Raw genomic sequence first — 21,748 nt, forward strand, 5'->3', positions numbered from 1 at the left:
ATCCTGGGCTCCTGGGATGGAGTCCCATTTCAGGCTCTCCACAGGGAGCCTGCTTCTCCCTCTCCTTCTCTCTCTGATTTTAAATAAAATCTTTAAAAAGACAAGAGGGGTGTGTGGGTGGTTCAGTCCATTAAGCGTCCCACTCTTGATTTCAGCTCAGGTCATGATCTCAGGGTCGTGGGATTAAGCCCTGCATCTGGCTCCAAGCTCAGTGGAGAGTCTGCTTGGGATTCTCTCCCTTTGCCCCCCACCCCCACTCGCATGCACACACATGAATGCTCTCTCTCTAATCAATCAATCTTTGGGGGAAAAAAGCCAAGAAATAACAGGTGTTGGCAAGGATATGAGAAAAGGGGACCCTCATGTACTGTTGGTATGAACGTAAATTAGTGCAGCCACTGTGGAAAACAGTATGGAAGTTCCTCAAAAAATTAAAAATAAAATTACCATACAATCCAGTAATCCACTACAGGGTATTTACCCAAAGAAAATAGAAACACTAATTCAAAAAGATATGTACCCCTACGTTTACTGAGCATTATTTACAATAGCCAAGATATGTATGGGAAGCAACCCAAGTGTCTATCCATAGATGGATGGATAAAGAGCATGTGGCATATATGCACAATGGAATATAACTCAGGCATATGAAAGAATGAGATCTCACCATTGGTGACAACATGGATGGACCTAGAGGGTATTATGCTGAGTGAAAGAAGTCAGACAAAGACAAACACTATATGATTTCACTCGTATGTGGAATCTGAAAACAAAACAAACAAAAAAAGGGAAAAACCAATGGTTGTCAGACAGGAAGCAGGCAGGAGGAATGGATGAGATATATATGGGCAATTAAGAGGTACAAACTTCCAGCTGTAAAATAAATAAGTCATAGGGATGAAAAGCACAGCATAGGGGATGTTGTCAATAATACTGTAAAAATATTTGGTGACAGATGGTGGCTACACTTCTCGTGATAAGCAGGAGTAATATATGGAGTTGCTGAATCAAGACGTTGGAAACTAATATAACACTGAAACTAATATAACACCTAAAACTAATATAACACTACTATATGTTAATTATACTTCAATAAAAAAAAGACTTTCAAGACAAGTTATGGCCTTAAAACAAAATATTAGGCATAACTGTGAGGCACTTCAAAAGCAAGCTCATTTGACCAACTTAAAAAAAAAAAAGGATGAATTTGTGCTTTTTCTTTCCTTTTTTTTTTTTTTTTAGCCCAGATTGATTGGGAATAAAAACTGGGGAGGTGGTTTAGAGGGAAAATCGGGGAATTCAGCTTCAGATACACTAAATTTCATTTTATTTTTTCATAAGTGACTTTGTTTATTTATCTATCTAAAGTAAACTATCTCCAAAATGGGGCTTGAACTCACAATCCCAAGATCAAGAGTTGCATGCTCCACCGACTGAGCCAGTCAGGTGACACAGATACGCTGAATTCCTGGTGACAGCATATAATGTAAATCGTAAACTGTCCAGTGGGATGAACATAGATTAAAGACAGAAAAGAAATTATAAAGCATCAAGTCTAACTTTTTTTTTGTTAACTTGGTGATACTTCTGTTGACATCCTTCTTTATTCTACCCCCATAGCAATGTGGCAAAAATATCAAGGAAGACAGTGGAATAATACAAGTACCTGAAAAAAATTTTATTTCAAGAAATTCTCTAAAATCTTTTTAAAAAAATTTGACTTCCAGGAATAATTAACACCAAAACCAGATTAGATATAACAGCCAGTGCTGGTAAGGGTGCAATACGCTGGCATTCTCATGCATGCTGGAAGAACAGACTCTTGGGAAAGCAATTTGGTCACATCCACCATATGCCATGAATAAATAGTTAATATCTCGACCAACAGTATTCCTTCCAGGAATCTATCCTAAGGAAATAGCCCAAAGAAAGCAATTAGTTATGTGATGAATGAATGAGAGTATTTGTTGTATAAAGATGCTCATTATCTATACAGTAAAAAAAAAAAAAAAAAAACGGAAGCCACTGACATATGCGACCATAAGGGGAGAGATTAAGAACATTATAGGCCTTGGTAGAACTACTACACAGGCATTAAAATGCTAGTTACAAAGACAATATGGTAACAGGGAAATTTTTTTTTCCATTTACAATAAGTTTAAATGAAAAAAAAAAAAAAAGGCAGAGTGTATGATTATACCAGCATCATGATCACAACAGTAAGATCTGTGTTAAGGCGGCAGGATTCGGGTGCATCTCTTCCCCTCCACTTTCAAACATATTGTACAGCTTTTTTGTTAAGATTTCATTTATTTAAAAAAAAAAAAAAAGATTTCATTTATTTGGGGCAGCCCGGGTGGCTCAGCGGTTTAGTGCCGCCTTCAGCCCAGGGCCTGATGATCCTGGAGACCAAGGATCGAGTCCCACGCCGGGCTCTCTGCATGGAGCCTGCTTCTCCCTCTGCCTGTGTCTCTGCCTCTCTCTCTCTCTCTCTCTCTCTCTCTGTCCCTCATGAATAAATAAAAATCTTAAAAAAGAAAAAAGATTTTATTTTATTTGAGAGAGAGAGAGTGTTTGTGTATATGTGAGCAGGAGAGAGAGGTAAAAAGAATCTGAAGTAGACTCTGCACTGAGCTTGGAGCCTGATGTGGGGCTCGGTCCCACAACCCATGAGATCATGACCTGAGCCAAAACCAAGAGTTGGATGCTTAATGGACTGAACCACCCAGGTGCCCCCGGATTGTACTGTTTTTAACGAGAAGGAAGTGTCTGGGAATGTTAACATTAGCCCCTGGGGTGGTACCTTGGCTCCATCCACACTGATGATGCGATAGCTATTCCTGGTGACATCGTAGAAGTAGGAAACGGTGACTGCCTGCTTGCTCGCAGGCACCCAGTTCTTTTTGGTGCTGGGGTCGATCTGGAAGACGTGCGCCCGCGTGGTGAAGATGGGCTGTTCTCTGCAGGAGGAGAGAGGGCGCGTGAGCTGACTGAACGTGACTTCATGCATCATTTATGATTTCCAGCACCCCCTGCTGCCCCCAAAGATCTTAATAGCTCCTGGGGAGAGATACATATGCATGAGGATAATTAAAATAAGAAAAGGGAGCAAAGAGATGCCAGCACAGGAGTTACAGAAACCCAACACACGCAAGCTGGGGGCAACTGGCCGAACAATCGATCTGCTGTAAATGCTGCTTTGTCCAGCAGTCTTGCTTCCTGTCCAGTGTCCTGGTCCTGTTCTGACATCCTGTGGGCATTCTTGGGACTTTGTGATACATTTATTTTTGGAGGACTCTGCCACAATTTTAGGATTTTGCAATCCATTTGCAACTTTGTATTATATTTCTAGGAAGTATTTCTCAAATTCACAGCCTTTTACAATGATGTGTTCATTCGTAATTGACTGAGCCTTCAAGTTTTATGTTTCCACTTAAAAATCTTTTGAGGTTTAGGAGTTTAATTCAGGAAATCCATCTCTTTTGCTATTCTTGCCTCTGTACGGTTGTTGCTCTTTTGTTCTGCATGCCTGTCAATTCTTAATGTGATCGTCAACCAAATGGGCACACTATTCAGGTTTCTTCCTGGCAAGCAGGGAATTATTTTGATCGTGACAATAAGTGTCAAGAAATAAGGAAGATGGATTAAAAAAATTGTAATGGATTACACTGGATTTCATATTTTAAGGTATCTACTTCATAAAGTAACATAAAATGAAACACAAACTCATTAAGAAACATACTTAATTTTAAAGAGTGTCTTCGGACAAACTGGCTCAAAAATCCTTTAAGTGTTCCAGATAAGATAACATGAGGGAAATGGAACCACCAGGATGTAAAAGTAGCCCCATTACTCACAAAACGCTACAGATTTAATATGCATTTATTAGAGATAAAAACAAAACCAAACAGTAACTCAAATTAAGTTTTAAAATCCTTACGACATCAAAAGGAGTGACGAAAAAACACCAAGTGGATACAAAAAAAAAAAAATCAATAGGAGAAGGTGAATTTTAAGTGTTGTGGTCTCTAGATGGAGCAGTCTTTGAGCCTGTTCTGCCTAGAAAAGGCTCATTACTGGAAAGAAAGTGCTTTCTTAGGAGAGAAACTTCTTCCTAGAAAAGCAATTTATTATTTGACCCTCATGCAAAGAATACTGAGTATCGCCACAAATATCAGCATCAACCTTCAACTGTGGCCACAAGACAAGTGCAGAAACTTTTTCATGACTACTCTTCCAGAAGAATACAAGCCAAGGGCATGCCATTTGTGCTCCCTCAATGCAGCAGATTCAAGAGGCCAGCTTTCCAGAAGAACCAACAGAAGCATTCCTTGCTCCCCCGAAACTTTCCTTCTAGATCCCAGGCAGGACAAGTGCCTCTGGGGATGTGATTACCAGGACGTTTATCTTTCCTGAACCATGATTAGGTTCACCCACCCACCCAATCCTAAATTGACACCCTTCCAGCAGCAGGGTGACAGGATGTAGAAACAACAGGAACACCCTGGATGTAATTCCCTGCATCTGTTGTCCAGAGGGACCAGCCCAAGGGGGAGCCTGTGTGCACATGGCTGCAAGCTGTCCTCAACAAGTCCACATGGGGAAGTCGGACATCTGGATCCCCCAGCTGTGCCACTGCCAGCCCAGGCACCATATTTTGCTAATCATCTAAGTACAACACCATAAAGGAAAACACTTGCTCACATGGAATTCTCCTGCATATGCAAGAGGAGAGGCTGATTGAAAGGACAGTAACTGCGGAAAAGATTTTTAAAGAAATTCTGCAATGTAAACAAATAGCAAATCATGGTGTGTACCTAAAACTAACGCAATGTTACAGGCTAATTATGCCTCAATAAAACAAATAATAATAATTGCATGGCACTTAGTCTCTCTGCCTCCCTTGCCCAGAGCATGGACAAGCAGGGCAGGGGCCCATGGATCAGGCAGGAGCCCTCGCTGGGGAAGGGGCCTGGCTTTCACACCTTCCCTTATGTACTCCACACTGAGGAAGAGGAACTGGGTCTGGGATTTAGTGCCCTTAGCCCAGTGCTCTCTAAACCTCTGATAGAAATTAGCTGGGGCACTCAATAAAAATACAAGTTCCTGGGCCCCAACCTCCCTCTCCCCCCAGGAACTTGGCTGTCCAGGGAGGGGCCTGGGTAGCTCTGTTTTTAACAAGAGTTCCAGGTGATTTTATCTTCAAAGAAGCAAGGGAGATACCCACAGTAGACATGATCAGATGATCTAGAAAAAAGGTGGAAGAAGTGACCCTACAGCCAGCATCTTTCCTCTAGAAAGACACAGCTAACTTTGAATAACTCCAGAACTTCCTTCCATAGCCCAAAGGGGACTATGTCTGTGGCCAAGAACATGATTTTGGGGTGCAAAGAGTGGGTAGGTACACGGTGAGGCAGAAGAGAGCACTCTGGGTAGAGACTGGGGGGTGGGAAGCTTGTGTGGCCAAGCAATGACCTACTGCAAGCACCCTGTGTCCCTGAGGCCTGCAGGACAAAGAAAGTAAGGAAAGTGGAATGAACGGAGACATGGCAGGAAGGACCAGGAGACGAGAGGGTGGAGGTTCCTGACCAGGGCTAAGCAAAAGCCAAGAGTCATCTGCGTGGCTCGATTCAGGTCAAGGTGAACATATAGACATGAAGACACCCCATCTGCTAATCTGTCTGCTCTGCTATGGGAATGGACCCAAGTGATGGTGAGTCGCCCTGGGGGCCCTATCCAGAAATGAAGGATGTCGGAAGAACACAGTGGACCTTCCGTGGCAGCAGCCCTGGGGTACCATGGTCAGGTCTCGCAGGCCAAGTGGCTGCTCCAGTGTGGAGAGAGGCCCCGAGCCCTGGAAGGGGAGCTGCGGGGAGTCCCACCCCTTCTGAGGACGAGCACCACGGAAGACCAAGGACCTGCATTCCTTGGTCCTGGCCAACGCAGGGCCGGTCTGATAGCAGCTCTGTGCCCAGGAAACTACTCAGAGTACTGAGATTTCCATGTGAATAACCACATCTGAGGCCAGTGGGGAATTCTAATTAATTCTTCTAAACTTCAAAAATCTAATGGTATTTAAAGAAGAGAGGAAAAAAGGATTTTTAAAAAGCCAGTAGTTAATATTTACTGACTACTTCCCATCTGCCAGGCTTTACACGTGACCTCTCCTTTAGGATCATAATGATCCTTTGGGAGAGGTGTACAGGTGGGGAAATGGGGGCTCAGAGAGCCCAAGGACCTGCTGTGGCTTACACAGTAAGTGGCAGATCTGACATGTGAAATCAGTTCTAAGTGACATGGTCACCCTCCCTCTTAATCATTATGCTATGCTCTCTTTCTAAAATAATAGCTGTCTGTAAGAGGCAGTTTTTGATGTGGTTTCCAATGATCCCCACCTCCCGGTAATTATGCCCTTACATAATCCCCTCCCCTTGAGTATGGTGGTAGTGGTTGGGGGGACCTGTGACTTGCTTTTAACTGAAAGAATACAGCAAAGGTGATAGGATGTCATCGTGCAAGTAAGTTCCACGGAACATTAATGTCTGTCTTGCTAGCAGATTCTCTTGACTCTCTTCACAGCTTTGGTGAGGCATGTTGCCATGCTGGGAGACCCACATTTGCAGGAACTGAGAGTGGCCTTCAGCCAACAGCCAGAGGGAAACTGAGGCCCTCTGTTCAACACCCCCTGGGGAACTGAAATTCCTCCAACAACCACTTGGAAACTTGGAGGTCAGATCTTTCCACAGTTGAGACCTCAGATGAGATCCCAGCCCTCGTTTATACCTTAATGACACTTCATAAAAGACCCAAAAGCAGAGGACCCAGCTAAGCCACGCTAGACTCTTGACCCAGAGAAAGGGTTTTAAGCTGGGAAGTTTGTGGCAATTTACCCAGCAAAAGATAACTGATACATTGACCTTCATAGAAAGTTTACTGTGTACCCCAGATCCTTACATCTTGATGGGCAAAATCAGAGAAGTCTACAAACCTCACCACAAAATTCAGAAATGCAGACCCTAGCTCTGGGAGATCATCTTGTCTCACCTGAAAAAAGCAAAAATGCTAGAACTAGGACACCAGAAGTCAGTTCCTATAAGTGTGCAAATCAGTATAAATAGAAAAATTCAAGAGAAGCAGAACTTTCCAACCCAGGAGGCCGCCTTTCCCGCCCAGCAGGGAAAAGCTGAAGCCAGTCTGTATCAGAGAACAGAAACTACCTTCATACCCAATTTTATTCTCCTTTCTTTGGTGTTTGATGCTTAGGGAGTGTATTTCAAAAATACTCCCAATCCTTCTCCAGTGCTTTAAATAGAAAGCAGATGTTTCCGGATGGCAAAACGTTTCTTTAGGCAGACAATATAACCTACTGTTCCCTCGCATAGCCTTTTTAGAGCTGAATAAACACCAATTGCTGCTCATTGAACACATTTTGGAACCTGACAGTAATTGTCTCCAAGAATAATTAGACACTCTGTGCAACATATGTATGTTTGGAATATGAAACCCACTCAGCAGAGACACCACTCCTGCTCTGAACGATTCCTGGCTCCGTGAAAGATAATTCTGCAAAGAACTGGCATGACTACTTTTTGCAAGAAAAAAAAAAAAGAGAAAAATGATGTTTTAATTTATCATAATCCTTCACTTGCAATTGCAATGCTCAGCTCCAGGCTTTTTCTGATATGAATCTGTAAAACCTCACAATTATTATTCCTACTTCTGACTTGAATGAACACAAACCATCCAGATATTATTTTAGAGCTATTTAAGAAGTGTTTCAGAGTCTCATAGGATGCCCTAACTAGTTTATCTACCTTGAGTCTTGAAAGCCTCCAAACATCAATCACACAGCACCAAGAGAAATGCTTGCTCTCAAACTAGATAGATGATAAGGCACAGCCCACCCATTGCAAAGGCCTTCCCTGGCTCTAGCCCCCAGGTGTGTTAGAATGGCCCACCAGCCCTGACCACCTGGCCTTGCTCCTCACCAGAGGGCCCTGCTGTTCTCCTGCCAGCACTTCCAAATCACTTACATTCCCAAATGTCCATGCACATGCCCTGCCTTGAGCCTAAATGTCCTCCCCCTTCGCTGGCCAGAAGAGCTCCTATTTGTCCTTCAAGTCCAGTCACAGCATCCTGAGATGTCTCATCTGTGCCCCTAAAACACAGGCCCTTGTGTCTGGCACAGGGACCAGCAGTATGGGCTCACCTGGCTCCTAGCCCTTGTTCTAGATGGTTAATAAGGCCCTCAGCTATCAGGGTCAAATCTCCAAAGCCTAGACACAGAGTGGGTAAAAAAGGAGATAATGGGTAAAAGGTTCTTCTAGTACATTCTTCCATGCAAAGGATCTAACCTATGAGTGTATTGTGGTTCTACTTTCATACCAATCTCTTATTATGTTATATAATAAATATAACATATTATAATATATATAATAAATAGAACATAATAAAGTTGTTAAAGATAATACAATGGCACACCTAAAACACCCAGGAAAATCAACTGAAAAAGCAATTATGAATAATTACATTCAGTAAGATGACTAGTTATAAAATTAACAAAAAATAAAATCAACAGCCTTCCTATATACACAAACAACCTCATAGTTGATATAATGGATTTTTAAAGATCCCATTAACAGCAGCAACCAAAAAGACACCATTTCTAGAAATCTGTTGAAGTGTGCAAGATATATATTAAGAATATTAAGGTAAGAATTTCTAAAGGCACAGAAAAACAAACTTTAATAAATAACACACATTCTGTTCTTAAATAAGAAAAGTCCATATAAAGATGTCGAGAACCCCTATGTTAATGCATACATTTATCACAATATCAACAAGAATATGTTTAGAATTAGACAGGATTATTCACGTGGGAAACTCACCCTATGAAGATAACTAAGAAAATTCTGAAAATGAAGAGCAATCAGATTTAGCCCTGTCAGAAAATTAACAAAGAAAAAAAAATTAAAATAAATAAATAAATAAATAAATAAATAAATAAATAAATAAGGAAATTAACAAAGCAGGAAGCCACAAATGTTGGAGAGGATGTGGAGAAAAGGGAACCCTATTACACTGTTGGTGGGAATGTGAACTGGTGCAGCCACTCTGGAAAACTGTGTGGAGGTTCCTCAAAGAGTTAAAAATAGACCTGCCCTACGACCCAGCAATTGCACTGCTGGGGATTTACCCCAAAGATTCAGATGCAATGAAACGCCGGGACACCTGCACCCCGATGTTTCTAGCAGCAATGTCCACAATAGCCAAACTGTGGAAGGAGCCTCAGTGTCCATCGAAAGATGAATGGATAAAGAAGATGTGGTCTATGTATACAATGGAATATTCCTCAGCCATTAGAAACAACAAATACCCACCATTTGCTTCAATGTGGATGGAACTGGAAGGTATCATGCTGAGTGAAATAAGTCAATTGGAGAAGGACAAACATTGTATGTTCTCATTCATTTGGGGAATATAAATAATAGTGAAAGGGAATAGAAGGTAAGGGAGAAGAAATGTGTGGAAAATATCAGAAAGGGAGACAGAACATAAAGACTCCTAACTCTGGGAAACGAACTAGAGGTGATGGAAGGGGAGGAGGGCCGGGGGTGGGGGTGAATGGGTGACGGGCACTGAGGGGGTCACTTGACGGGATGAGCACTGGGTGTTATTCTGTATGTTGGTATATTGAACACCAACAAAAAATAAATTTATTATTAAAAAAAAAGATTTAGCCCTGTCAGATGCTGAAATACATAACTGTAGAGTTATAGCACATGAAACGAGGAAGTATTGAGCGAAGAAGTAAATTAATGGAACAGAACAGTTAGAAATAGAAGCCAGAGGAATTAAGTGCACAATGCAGGTGGTACTGATCAGCAGGGGGCACGGGAGTAGGTCCACATACCCCATTACAACAAGGGATTAGCAACTCCTGGGGTGGGGGGACCTGCCCCTCTGGTCCTTAGCCAGAAGCCTGTCTCCTCGCCTGGTCTGAGCACAGCCAAGTGGGTCACAGCAGGCCCATTCTATTAAAGTTACTTCTGCCTGCCCCAAAACTGCCTAGGTTAACACAACTGATAAACGAGAGACCTCATATAAGTCATATTTGTCACAAACTCTCCTCCTCCACTAACGGGATTCTCTGTTTTGGGTCACACTAACATCAGAGAATGGAAGGAGACAAGTGACTCTGATGAATGCTGATGGCCTTTCTTAATGACGCTGCCTCATATCCCAGAGGGCTTGACAGTTTCTCAGGAGCTCTCCGTACACTCATTTGCCGTGGGTCCCCCTATGATGCAGGGTTGATGAAGTTCCAGGACTGATTCACAGCTGTGGGCTGCCCCAGAGGGGCCATCTGATCCAGTCCCCTGTGCTCTGGGAAAGGGTCAGGAGTCTCCAAGTGGGGTGGTGGTCCCGAGCAGTGGGGGGGATCCCAACGGTGAGGAGGGCAAGAGACAGGGTTTCTGAGAAGCAAATCTGATATGAAGGGTAAAGACTAGCAAGGGGTACGGTGGGAGCTTCTCTGAGGACGCAGAATAAGAAAACAGGTTATGGGAGGACAAGACCAAGGGCAGGACCGAGAGAAAATAATGGACGCCTAGGTGGCTCAATGGTTGAGCGTCTGCTTTCAGCTTAGGGCAGGTCCTGGGATGCAGTCCCATATCGGGCTCCCTGAAGGAGCCTGCTTCTCCCTCTGCCCGTGTCTCTGCCCCTCTCTCTGTGTCTCTCATGAATAAAAGATACTAACTTTTAAAAAGAGAGACAGAGAGAGAGAGAATAAAACAAACTCACCAGGGTGATAACTGAGAGACATGAGGGAAACTTCTGGCGTAATATTCAATATCTTCATCTGAGTGATGCTTACTCGGTTGTGTTCACTTTGTGAAAACTCACTGAGGTGTACACTTGTAATTTATGTATGCACTTTCCTGTATATACATAACTTTAAAAATATATCATATGTGGGCAGCCCGGGTGGCTCAGCGGTTTAGCGCCGCCTTCGGCCTGGGGCCTGATCCTGGGGACCCGGGATCGAGTCCCACGTCGGGCTCCCTGCATGGAGCCTGCTTCTCGCTCTGCCTGTATCTCTGCCTCTCTCTCTCTCTCTCTCTCTCTCTCTGTCTCTCTCATGAATAAATAAAATCTTGCAGTTTTACGCAAAATTGACAAAAATGATGATACACCAGAAATGAATCTGGTTAAAGAACTGATTAAAAAACAAACCCACCTCTCTGAAAACTATATAACACTGATGAAAGAAATTGAAATTACAAAGAAATGGAAAGACATTCCACGCTCATGGAGTAGAAGAACAAATCTTGTTAAAACACCTATATTGTCCAAAGCCATCTACACATTTAATGCAATTTCTATCAAAATATCAACAGCATTTTTCACAGAGCTAGGACAAACAATCCTAAAATCTGTATGGAACCACAAAAGACCCTGAATAGCCAAAGCAATGTTTAAAAAGAAAAGTGGAGCTGGAGGCATCACAATTCCTGATTTGCAGCTATGTCACAAAGCTGTAGTCATCGAAACAGTCCGGTACTGGCATAAAAACAGATACACAGGGGATCCCTGGGTGGCTCAGCGGTTTGGCGCCTGCCTTTGGCCCAGGGCACGATCCTGGGGTCCCGGGATTGAGTCTCGCGTCAGGCTCCCGGCGTGGAGCCTGCTTCTCCCCCTGCCTGTGTCTCTGCCTCTCTCTCTCTATCGTGAATAAATAAAATCTTAAAAAAAAAAAAGATTTAAAAAAACAGATACACAGATCAACGGAAACAGAGAACCTAGAAATGAACCCACAATTATATATAGTCAATTAATCTTTGACAAAGCAGGAAAGAATATCCAATGGGAAAAAGACCGTCTCCTCCACAAATGGTGCTGGAAAAACTGGATAGCAACATGCAAAAGAATGAAACTGAACCATCATTCTTTTTTACCATATACAAAAATAAACTGAAAATGGATTAAAGACCTAAATATGAGACCTGAAACCATAAAAATCCTAAAGAGCAAAGGCAGTAAGTTCTCTGACATCAGCTGTAGCAATATTTTTCTAGATTTGTCCCCTGAGGGAAGGGAAACAAAAGTAAAAATGAACTATTGGTACTACACCAAAATTTTAAAAGTTTCTTTCTGCACAACAAAGGAAACTATCAATGCTAAAAGGCAACCTCCAGAATTGGAGAAGATATTTGTACATGACATATCTGATAAAGGGTTAGAATCCAAAATATATTAAGAACTCCTAAAATTCAACACTCCAAAAATGAATCTGATTTTAAAATGGGCAGAAGAAATGAACAGACATTCTTCCAAAGAAGACATCAGATAGTCAACATGACTCATCATCAGGGAAATGTAAATCAAATCACAAAGAAATACCACCTCACACCTGTCAGAATGGCTAAAATCAACACAGGAAACAACAGGTGATGGTGAGGATGCAGAGAAAGGGGAGCCCTCTTGCACTGTTGGTGGGAATGCAAACTGGAGCAGCCATTCTGGAAAACAGTACAGGAGTTCCTCCAAAAATTAAAAATAGAACTACCCTATGATCCAACAATCATACTACTGGGTATTTACTCAATGTATACAAAAACACTAATTCAAAGGGATACATGCACTCTGATATTTATAGCAGCTTTATTCACATTAGCCAAATTATGGAAATAGCCCGTGTCCATCGATAGATGAATAGATGAAGATGTGGTACATATACACAATGGAATATTATTCAGCTATAAAAAGGAATGAAATTTATACTTTTTATTTTATAATAAATAAAAAAGGAATTTATAAAAAAGGAATAAAATCTTGCCATTTGCAATGACATGGATGGAACTAGAGAGTATTATGGTCTAAATGAAATAAATCAGTACAAGAAAGATAAATACCATATGATTTCACTCGTGTGGAATTTAAGAAAACTAACAAAAAAAGAGATGAACCAAAAAACATATTCCTAACTCTAGAGAACACACTGCTGGTCAGCAGAAGGGGAGGATGGGGGAAACAGGTGATGGGGATGAAGGAAGCACCTGTTGTGATGAGCACCTGGGGATGTATGGAAGTGTTGAATCACTATATTGTATACCTGAAACTAATATTACACTGCATGTTAACTGGAATTTGTTTTATTTTATTTTATTTTATTTTATTTTATTTTTATTTTTTATTTTTAACTGGAATTTAAATAAAAACTTTTTTAAAAAACCCACCTCACCAGTAATACTGCAATGTCACCCCATATTCATACGGCACCCCTCTATTCCTATCTAGACCCTCTCTCCCTCCTCCACACATACATCTATCTTTCCTTTGCCCAACCAATCTTCTGGGCTTGGTAGGTGAGGGGGAAGTGGCTCTCCAGATGCAGAAGATGTGCTCGGAGACAAGCCAGCTAACGTAGCTATGGGAGAGGGGACAAGAGATGAAGCCAGAAGGTAGGCCCAAGCTAGATACCCACGGACTCAGGATGCCACACTAAGGAAACCAGTCTCTACCTTGGGGGCCACTATCTCCCAACTGTGCTCCATGGAAAGTTTATGTCAAAGCTATTTTCTCTTCAAATACATTCCAAGAAACACACATTGTAGGAAAAAATGTTAAATGCATTTGGATAGTTGTTTTCTTAATTATGTAACATCATCTTTAAGAAATGGTATTTTAAGGGATGCCAGGGTGGCTCAGTGGTTGAGCTCCTGCCTTTGGCCCAGGGCATGATCTTGAAATCCCCAGACTGAGTCCCACATCGGGCTCCCTGCATGGAGCCTACTTCTCTCTCTGCCTGTGTCTCTGCCATCTCTCTCTGTCTCTTAGTATTTTCAGGGCACCTGAGTGGTTCAGTGGTTGAGCCTCTGCCTCTGGCTCAGGTCATGATCCCAGGATCCTGGGATCGAGTCCCACCTTGGGCTCCCAGAGGGAGCCTGCTTCTCCCTCTGCCTATGTCTCTGCCTCTGTGTGTCTTTCATGAATAGGTGAAAAAAAAATTTTTTTAAGGCTATTTTCAGAGCACCTGGGTGGCTGAGTCAGTTACACATCTGACTTTGGCTCAGGTCATGATCTCAGGGTCCTGGGATGCAGACCCGTGTCAGGCTCCCTGCTCAGCGATGGAGTCTGCTTCTCCCTCTCCTTCTACTCCTCCCTCCACTTGATGAATAAATAAAGATGAATGGATAAATTCATTCTCTCTAATGAATAAATCTCTCTCTAATGAATAAATAAAATCTTTTTTTAAAAAGAAAAAGAAATGGTATTCTCTATCCAAGACTGCTGGAAATCACCTGGGAGCTGTGAAATGCACCAGCTCTTGTCATTGGAGCTGCACAGGAGCGTATGATCTCCACTTGCAAACTGGCCATCACCTCGATGGCACCTTCTGTTCACGTTGTGCCTGTGGAAGATATACTGTCTTAGGATTTTCACATGTATTCATGATTTTATTCCATATGTAGCATATTGAGCATTTACGCTATCAAAACTCCTTCTATCTGAACCTATGATTTTAAAAAAAGGAGTTTTAAACAAAAAAGCAGAGTTCTATGATTCGTGTACTGTGAACACCAAGCCAAGAATCAGAATACATCCCAAGTGACGATTTCTAAAAAGCCAGGTGGCAAGCTGCCCAAGTCATAACGATTAATGAATCCTGGGACAGCTAATTCAGGAGAGCACAAAATATTGCCAAAGGAGCAGTTTGTGCTCTTCTTCTTGCTATAATACATCTGTGCACAGAGTTTCATATTACACTGCAATGAAAACAAAATATAGAAGACTTTATGCCACACCTGATATGAGGCTATGACTTGGCAACATTATGCCCAATCACAACAGATGTGATTTTTCTTAAAGGACTGGAAAAATAATGTTCTCAATTTTAAATGCTGAGGGCTTTTGTATTCATCTATAGCAAAATGAGGAGAATGCAGGGTGACTGCTAATGGGTTCTGGGTTTCTTTGAGGAGGGATAAAAATGTTCTAAAATTAGACTGTGTTGATGGTTGCACAAGTTCTGATTAAAAAAAAATCAATGAATTGTATATTTCATAAAACTGAGTTGCACCGTGCCTACCTGAGTTAAATTGCAATAAAACGACTTTGGTTTTTGTTTAAAGATCAAATGTGACGAGAACAGGGAAAAAAAAGACCCAGTGACTAAGTTTCCCCACTGCGGCTGTTGAGAAGTCTGCATCATGCTAAGCAAGCCCTGCCTACAGACCGTCTAGTGGAGGTGCTGGAAGGCAGATGGGATCACTTCTCGAGGTAACTCTGTGAGGTTAGACTTCCTTGGGGAGTCCGCTGGGTGGATGACACTACTCAGAGAGACCAGGGGAGAAAGCAGAAGATGGATACCTGAACGCAGGGAGGCGCCCAGCACCATGACGGGAAGAGGAGCCAGGAAAGAGTCTTGAAACTCAAGAAAGTCCTCAGAATCACTACGGCTGAAAATCATTTGGCTTCATATCCTATTGAAAGCTACCATGTTGCTCCTCTACCTTTTCTGGGACAGATGTCTGAATGATGCCCTAAAAAGATTTAAGAGTAGGGGCACCTGGGTGGCTCAGTGCCTGAGCGTCTGCCTTTGGGTCAGGTAGTGATCTCTAGGTCCTGGGATCGAGTCCCACATCGGCCTCCCCACGGGGAGCCTCCTCCTTTCTCTGCCTAGGTCTCTGTGCCTCTCTTTCTCTCTCATGAATAAATAAAATCTTAAAAAAAAAAAAAAAGATTTGAGTCCTCGCTTGTCTCAGAGACACAATGGGGTTTGATTTTACCTTCTGCTTCTTTCTGGGCACTTTCTTCCTGGCAGGGACAAAGCTGAATTAGTGGAAGAACTCCTTCAAATGGGGCTGTCTCTCATCTTTACGAGTCAGGGAGGAACCACGTCCTGACCCTGGAGTTAGGGATGCTCGCCCCACCTGTGTGACCTAGGAGCAGGTCACTTCACTCTGAAAATAACCAGCCCAGGCAACTGTGAAGAGTCCACGTGGTAATGTGTGCAAAATGCTGGTTATTAACAGCAACCTGTTAAAGGAATGTTATAATACACTAATTATAGACAGAGATGCCACTGCAGGGAAGACAATTCCTTTTCCATCTTAGCTCAACTTGCCCAGACAGGATCTAGCTGCCTCTCCTAAGATCATCAAATTAAAACAAAAAATCTTCAAAAAGAATAACTATGCACAGTCATAATTTAAATTTTTGTTTCAAAAAAAAAAAAAAAAAAAAAAAAAAATAAATTTTTGTTTCAAAGTCTAAAAAATTCAATAGTCTGAGATTTGTTTTCTCCTCTACTGGCAAATTGGTTTCGTGGCTCATTCTTCCCTTTAGGTTCCCAGGTGGCAGCCAGGGGATTCTAGTACAGGTTCAGGAAGCCAACCCCCATTTAAGTGTATGGCTAACACTCTGAATTCGGGTTTTGCGGGAGAAAAGCTATTCTTCTTTTCCTAGGACTTTTGTTCAAAATTAAAAACGCATGTTGGGAAGAGGCTGGTAACTTGCCAACTCAATTGCAAAAGGTGTAAAAGAAAACCAAAGGTGCAGACATACCTCACAAGAGCACCAGTGATGTTTTCATTTATACTAAAAATTGGTCTCTTGGGTTATTTGATCTTTTTATGCATTACAAAAAAACTTTATTTACAAAAACAGGTGGCAAGTATAGAGTTGCCAGATTTGGCATGCACATGTGCGTGTGCACTCTCTCTCTCTCTCACACACACACACACACATCCACACTACAGAATTTCTGGCTCAACTTAAACTTCACATAAACAATGGACAGTTTTTACGTTATTGAGTTATAATTCAGACACATAAAACTCCCTCTTGTAAAGCACACAATTCTGTGAGTTTTAGTTTATTCACAGAATTGTGCAGCACCACCACTATTTAATTTCAGAGCATTTTCATCACCCTTCAAATCCCATACTCATCAGCACTCACTCCCATTTCTCCTCCACCAGCTCCAGGTAACCACTGATACGTGTTCTGTCTCCATGGATTTGCCTGTTCTGGACATGTGACATCAATGCAATCATATACTATGTGGCATTCTGGGTCTGGCTTTTTTCACTGAGCACAGCATTTTCTGGCTTCCTCTATGTTACAGCGTGTCTTGATGTTCCATTGGTTTTTGTGGCTGAACATTAGTCCATGGTATGGATACACTACATTTTGTTTCTCCATTCATCAAGGGACAAACATTTGTATGGTTTCCACCTTTTGGCTATTATAAATAATACTGCTATGAATCATTTGTGTATTACCGTAATGTGAACATGTGTTTTCTTGGCTCTTGGGTACATACCTAGGAGTGGAATTGCTGGGTCACAGGGTAGGTTTGCTGAAAATCTGCCAGACTGATTTCCAAAAGGCTGCACGACTCTGCATTCCCACCGGTAGTGCAGGAGGGTTCCGATCTGTCCACATCCTCCCTAGGTACTTAGCATACTCTAGGACCTAACTGAAGGTGACCCACACCCCAAATTGACAAATGTGTGCCTACTCTGTGTTTCCACTACCTTCCTTGGTTGCTGCTGCCGAGGAGGAGGAACCAGACCGCTTATTTCAAAATATTTTATTAACAGGAGAATTTTTTTTCATGCTTTTAAAAACACAGAAAAACACAGAGAGATGGAGTTTAGGGAGAGGCAAGAAAGGAATTTGGTAAATAACGCAGCCAATGGTTTTTACATAAGGCAATCTTGGAAGACACAAGCAAACCTACAGACTGTTGGGTGGGCCACATTTCAAGGCTAGGAAGATGTCCTCCTGGGTTCTGCCATTCTCAGCTTGTCTGGAGTGGCCTGGACAGTGACAACTCTGCATCTCTGTGCCCTGGGGGGGGTGCTTAGAGAGGCCCCCAATGCCCACAGGGCATCCCACTTTTCTTACTTTGTCTCTAAGTTACTTTGACCATCCTGCAGAAGCCTGAACTACAAGGAGAGGAGAGCTCCAGATCCTTTTAATACCTCTTTTGTGCAACTGGAAACTCCCTGGCTGCTCCTGGCCTGTGGTGCCTGCCAGCAGGGTCCAACAGCCTGACCTGATAACCCCAGCCCAGAGCCCAAGGCCCTCCTGGTCCTCATATCTCTGCCACTGCCCTCACTTTTGGTATCTCATCCCAAGTAGCACTGTGAGGCCACCTTCCTTACAGCCACAGAAGCCATGCTCAGAAGAGTCATCTATGGATAGGCAGACAAGCAACCACACAGTCCAGCTCTCCAAGCCTTAGGAAATAGTTCTTGCCCCAGTCCCCTGCCTGGACCCTTTGTCCAGACTCCCAGGTATAGGGACTGTACACAGCACAGTCCCTCAGCCTCGTGTTCTGGGAGGTCTCAGGTACTATCTCTCTTTTGTCATTTATTCAGAAAGTATGCAGGGCTTGTGGAAAAAAGTTTGTTGGTCCCTCAAAAGTTAAACATAGAATTATCAGAGGACCAGCAACCCCATGTCAAGGCACATACCCCAAAGAGTTGAGAGCAGGAACTCAAACAGATACTTGTACACTACTGTTCACAGCAGCATGGTTCACCATTGCCAAAAGGCTGAAACAACCTAAGTGTCCACCAACAGACGTGGCTAGACATATAATGGAACAGCATTTAGAGATAAAAGGGATGAAATTTTGATATGTGCTACAACACAGATGAACCCTGAAAATACGCTAAATGAAATAAGCCAGACACACAAGGATAAAAACTGTATGATTCCACTTCCGTGAATCGAACAGTCAAATTCATAGAGACGGAAAGTAGAATGGTGATTATCCAGAGCTGGGGGCGTGGGGAACGGGGTGTTACTGCTTAGTGAGGACAGAGATTCTGTTTGGGAAGATGAAAAGGATCTGGAGGTGGAGGGTGGTGACAGGTGCACAGCAGTGTGAATGTTCTGGATGCCACTGAATTGTGAATACATTTAGAAACAGTTAAAATGGAGAACTTTATGTTAAGAATATTTTACCACAACAGCAGAGGGCTAGGCACAGCTCCTGGGGGGCAAGGAGGAAATGATGACCTCAGGAGGACGTGGCGGGAAGAGCATCTCAATCTAGAGAACAGCTGAAAGGCACAGAAGAAACTGCAAAGGGCACACACTGAGCAGGCAGGTGAAGCACAGGAGGTGGGGAGGCTGGGCAAGCAGAGGGGGATGAGAGAAGAACAGAGAAGAGGGCTAACACTGAAGCCTGGGAGCACAGTTTCCAGGCGGGATGGTCCACAGCATTTAATGGTTCCACAGGACTACGGACGAGGATTAAAGTTATACCTTCTCAGTAAAAGGGACACTGTGAACTAAATCAATGAGAGAGCCTTTCAGCATCAAATTGGAAAGGATGGAAAAAAATGAATTGCTTGCCATGGGGTGTGGTAATGGTCGTGTTAACAATGTGAGCATAATGAAGGCCCCTGAACTGCACACCTGAAAATGGTTAAGATAGTACATCTTATGTATGTTTTACCAGAACAAAAATATTTTAAGAAATCCAGTCTGCTAGAGTGGAATACATTGCTCTCTTGTACGCTACAAATGGGTAAAATTTGATGGAATTCTCTGGGACGTAATTTATCACCACGTAGCCAGAGCTTTAAAACTGTCCACTCCTGAAGCCAACAATTCTGCCTCTAGGAATCTACTCAGGGGTTAAGACAAGGGTGCACAAAGATAGTTAGGCAAAAGAACAGCCACTGAAGAGTGATTTTTGGAAAATGGAAAGAAACACACATATACACAAAAATCTTGTAAATAATCTAACGGCTCCAGAGTGAGGCACTTGCTAAATAAAGCACCATATATACATGCAGTAAATACCATTCAGCCTTTAAAAACTATAAATGCATACTTACTAATGTGGAAAGGTGTTTCTTCTTTATCTGTTATGATTTATTCTCTGCTTCATTTCAGTTCAATGATTTATACCCAGAAGTGACAAAATAAGGGACCACCAAGAGTGTCAGAGTCCCAGATTCTCTAAACAGAACTAGCTAGACCCTGGAGGACTTGGATGTCACCCAAAATCTCTTGCTTCAGCAAAAACAAAGCAAACAACAAAAAAAAGGGGGGGGGGAACCTCTTAAGTTCCAGAATTCCCACAAAAGCTAGCCAACACTAGGACTGTGGATGTTAAGGACATGGTATTAAGAGAAAAGATAAGGTTACGAAATAGCATCATGCTATGCTATTTTTTTTAATTTTATTTATTTATTCATGAGAGACACACACACACAGAGAGAGAGAGAGAGGCAGAGACACAGACGGAGAAGCAGGCTCCATGCAGGGAGCCTGATGTGGGATTCGATCCCCGGAGTCCAGGATCACACCCTGGGCTGAAAGCAGTGCCAAACCGCTGAGCCACCTGGGCTGCCCTGCTCTTATTCTTATAAACATGTACACTAATATAGATACATACTTACTTAACAAACTTCTACTACACTAAGAGGGCTGAGCTAAGCACTAAGAATATCCCAGCAAACAAGCCACCGCCACTGCCTGAGGCTCCAGGGTGCTCCCTACCTGTGTGCATGGGATGAGTATGCAATGGTGACCTTGCAGCTGGGGGTTTGTCTGGCAGGAAAGAGAACAGGTTTATGGAATGCATGCAACACGGAATGGTATCTGGACAAGGGAGTGGCCCATGTCTCTTGCTTCCCAAGTTAAAGGTCAAATAATGTACAATCACATGGACCAAATAAGACAGGTCTGAGAGGGCCCCGACACCACAGCGGACAGAGGGAGAGGCAGGTCCTCTCGAGAACTTTCTACAGCATAGTGCCTATACTTAACAATGTGACACTATATATGTAGAAATTTGCAGAGGGTAGATCTTATGGTGTTTCTCCATGCACACGCACATGCAGATAATGATGCAGAGGGCAGGAGGAAGCTTTCAGGGGGAATAGAAATGTTTATGGCAGAGATTGTGGTGACCGTTTCATGGGTGTGTACTTATCTCCAAATTCATTAAGTTGTATGTGTTTTTTTAAACAAAACAGGTTTAATGATTAAAACAGATGAATTATTAGGTTTATATAACCATTAACTAAGGGAAGCCCTAGAGCCAGAAATAAGCATCTTTAAATTGCATGCAAAGTCTAGTTACCATAAAAAACAAGTAATACCAAAATATCTCAGCTTCCTAGTATAGACTCCAGGTCTTTTATTTCCAACTCTTGGTAATCAAAATATGTACACTTTTGCATGCTACTGGTGGTGGAGAAATAAGATTATTTGTGTATGTACAGTTTCTTGTACTTAAATCACTTTTAAGTGATTAAAAAAAAAAGTTTAGATAGCAAGGGGACAGACATGACAGGAACCAGATGGGGACTTGGCATCAAAGGAACTGAACTCACAAGGTCCCCCTGTCCCTGGCCCTGAGCACTCAGGTGCTTGGCTGGAGATCTCCAAACCATGGGCTGATCTAGAAAAAGCCAGAGCCCTCAGTATGAGTTATTATTTGGGTTTGATTCTACCTCACAGTTAAGCCACTGGTTTCCAACCTCGTGACCAGGTAGTAATTTATTATTTGTATCTTCCCTGTAGACCCCATTTATTGAAAGACTTTGGCCTTCCAGGTGGTATTTATGAAAGAATAATTTGTTTTCTCTTTTCTTTATTGATCAAAGTCACCTATAACTGCCAACTAGCTTTCTAATCAGCAGGATTTTACCAAGGTGGCCTTAAGAACTGATAGGATTCCAGCCAAAGGCAGAGGGGTACATTAGCTGCC

General features: G+C 42.5%; 1 protein-coding gene across 5 annotated transcripts in view; it reads right to left on the reverse strand.

The window, feature by feature from the left end:
- HOMER2 (homer scaffold protein 2) overlaps positions 1-21,748 on the reverse strand; it is a 130,874-nt gene that overhangs the window by 48,487 nt on the left and 60,639 nt on the right. For 4 of the 5 annotated variants that reach the window (XM_049108502.1, XM_049108503.1, XM_025436894.3 and 1 more), the window contains one exon: positions 2,804-2,960. Coding sequence is in view for 2 of the 5 variants with exons in the window: in XM_025436894.3 (XP_025292679.1) it covers positions 2,804-2,960 (157 nt within the window). In the remaining 3 variants the exon portion in view is untranslated. Of the gene's footprint in view, positions 1-2,803; positions 2,961-14,303; positions 14,402-21,748 lie in introns of those variants that run through there. The other variant, XM_025436896.3, reaches the window with a different exon arrangement.

The sequence above is a fragment of the Canis lupus genome, chromosome 3, assembly GCF_003254725.2.
Source record: "Canis lupus dingo isolate Sandy chromosome 3, ASM325472v2, whole genome shotgun sequence".
NCBI classification, from domain to species: Eukaryota; Metazoa; Chordata; class Mammalia; order Carnivora; family Canidae; genus Canis; species Canis lupus.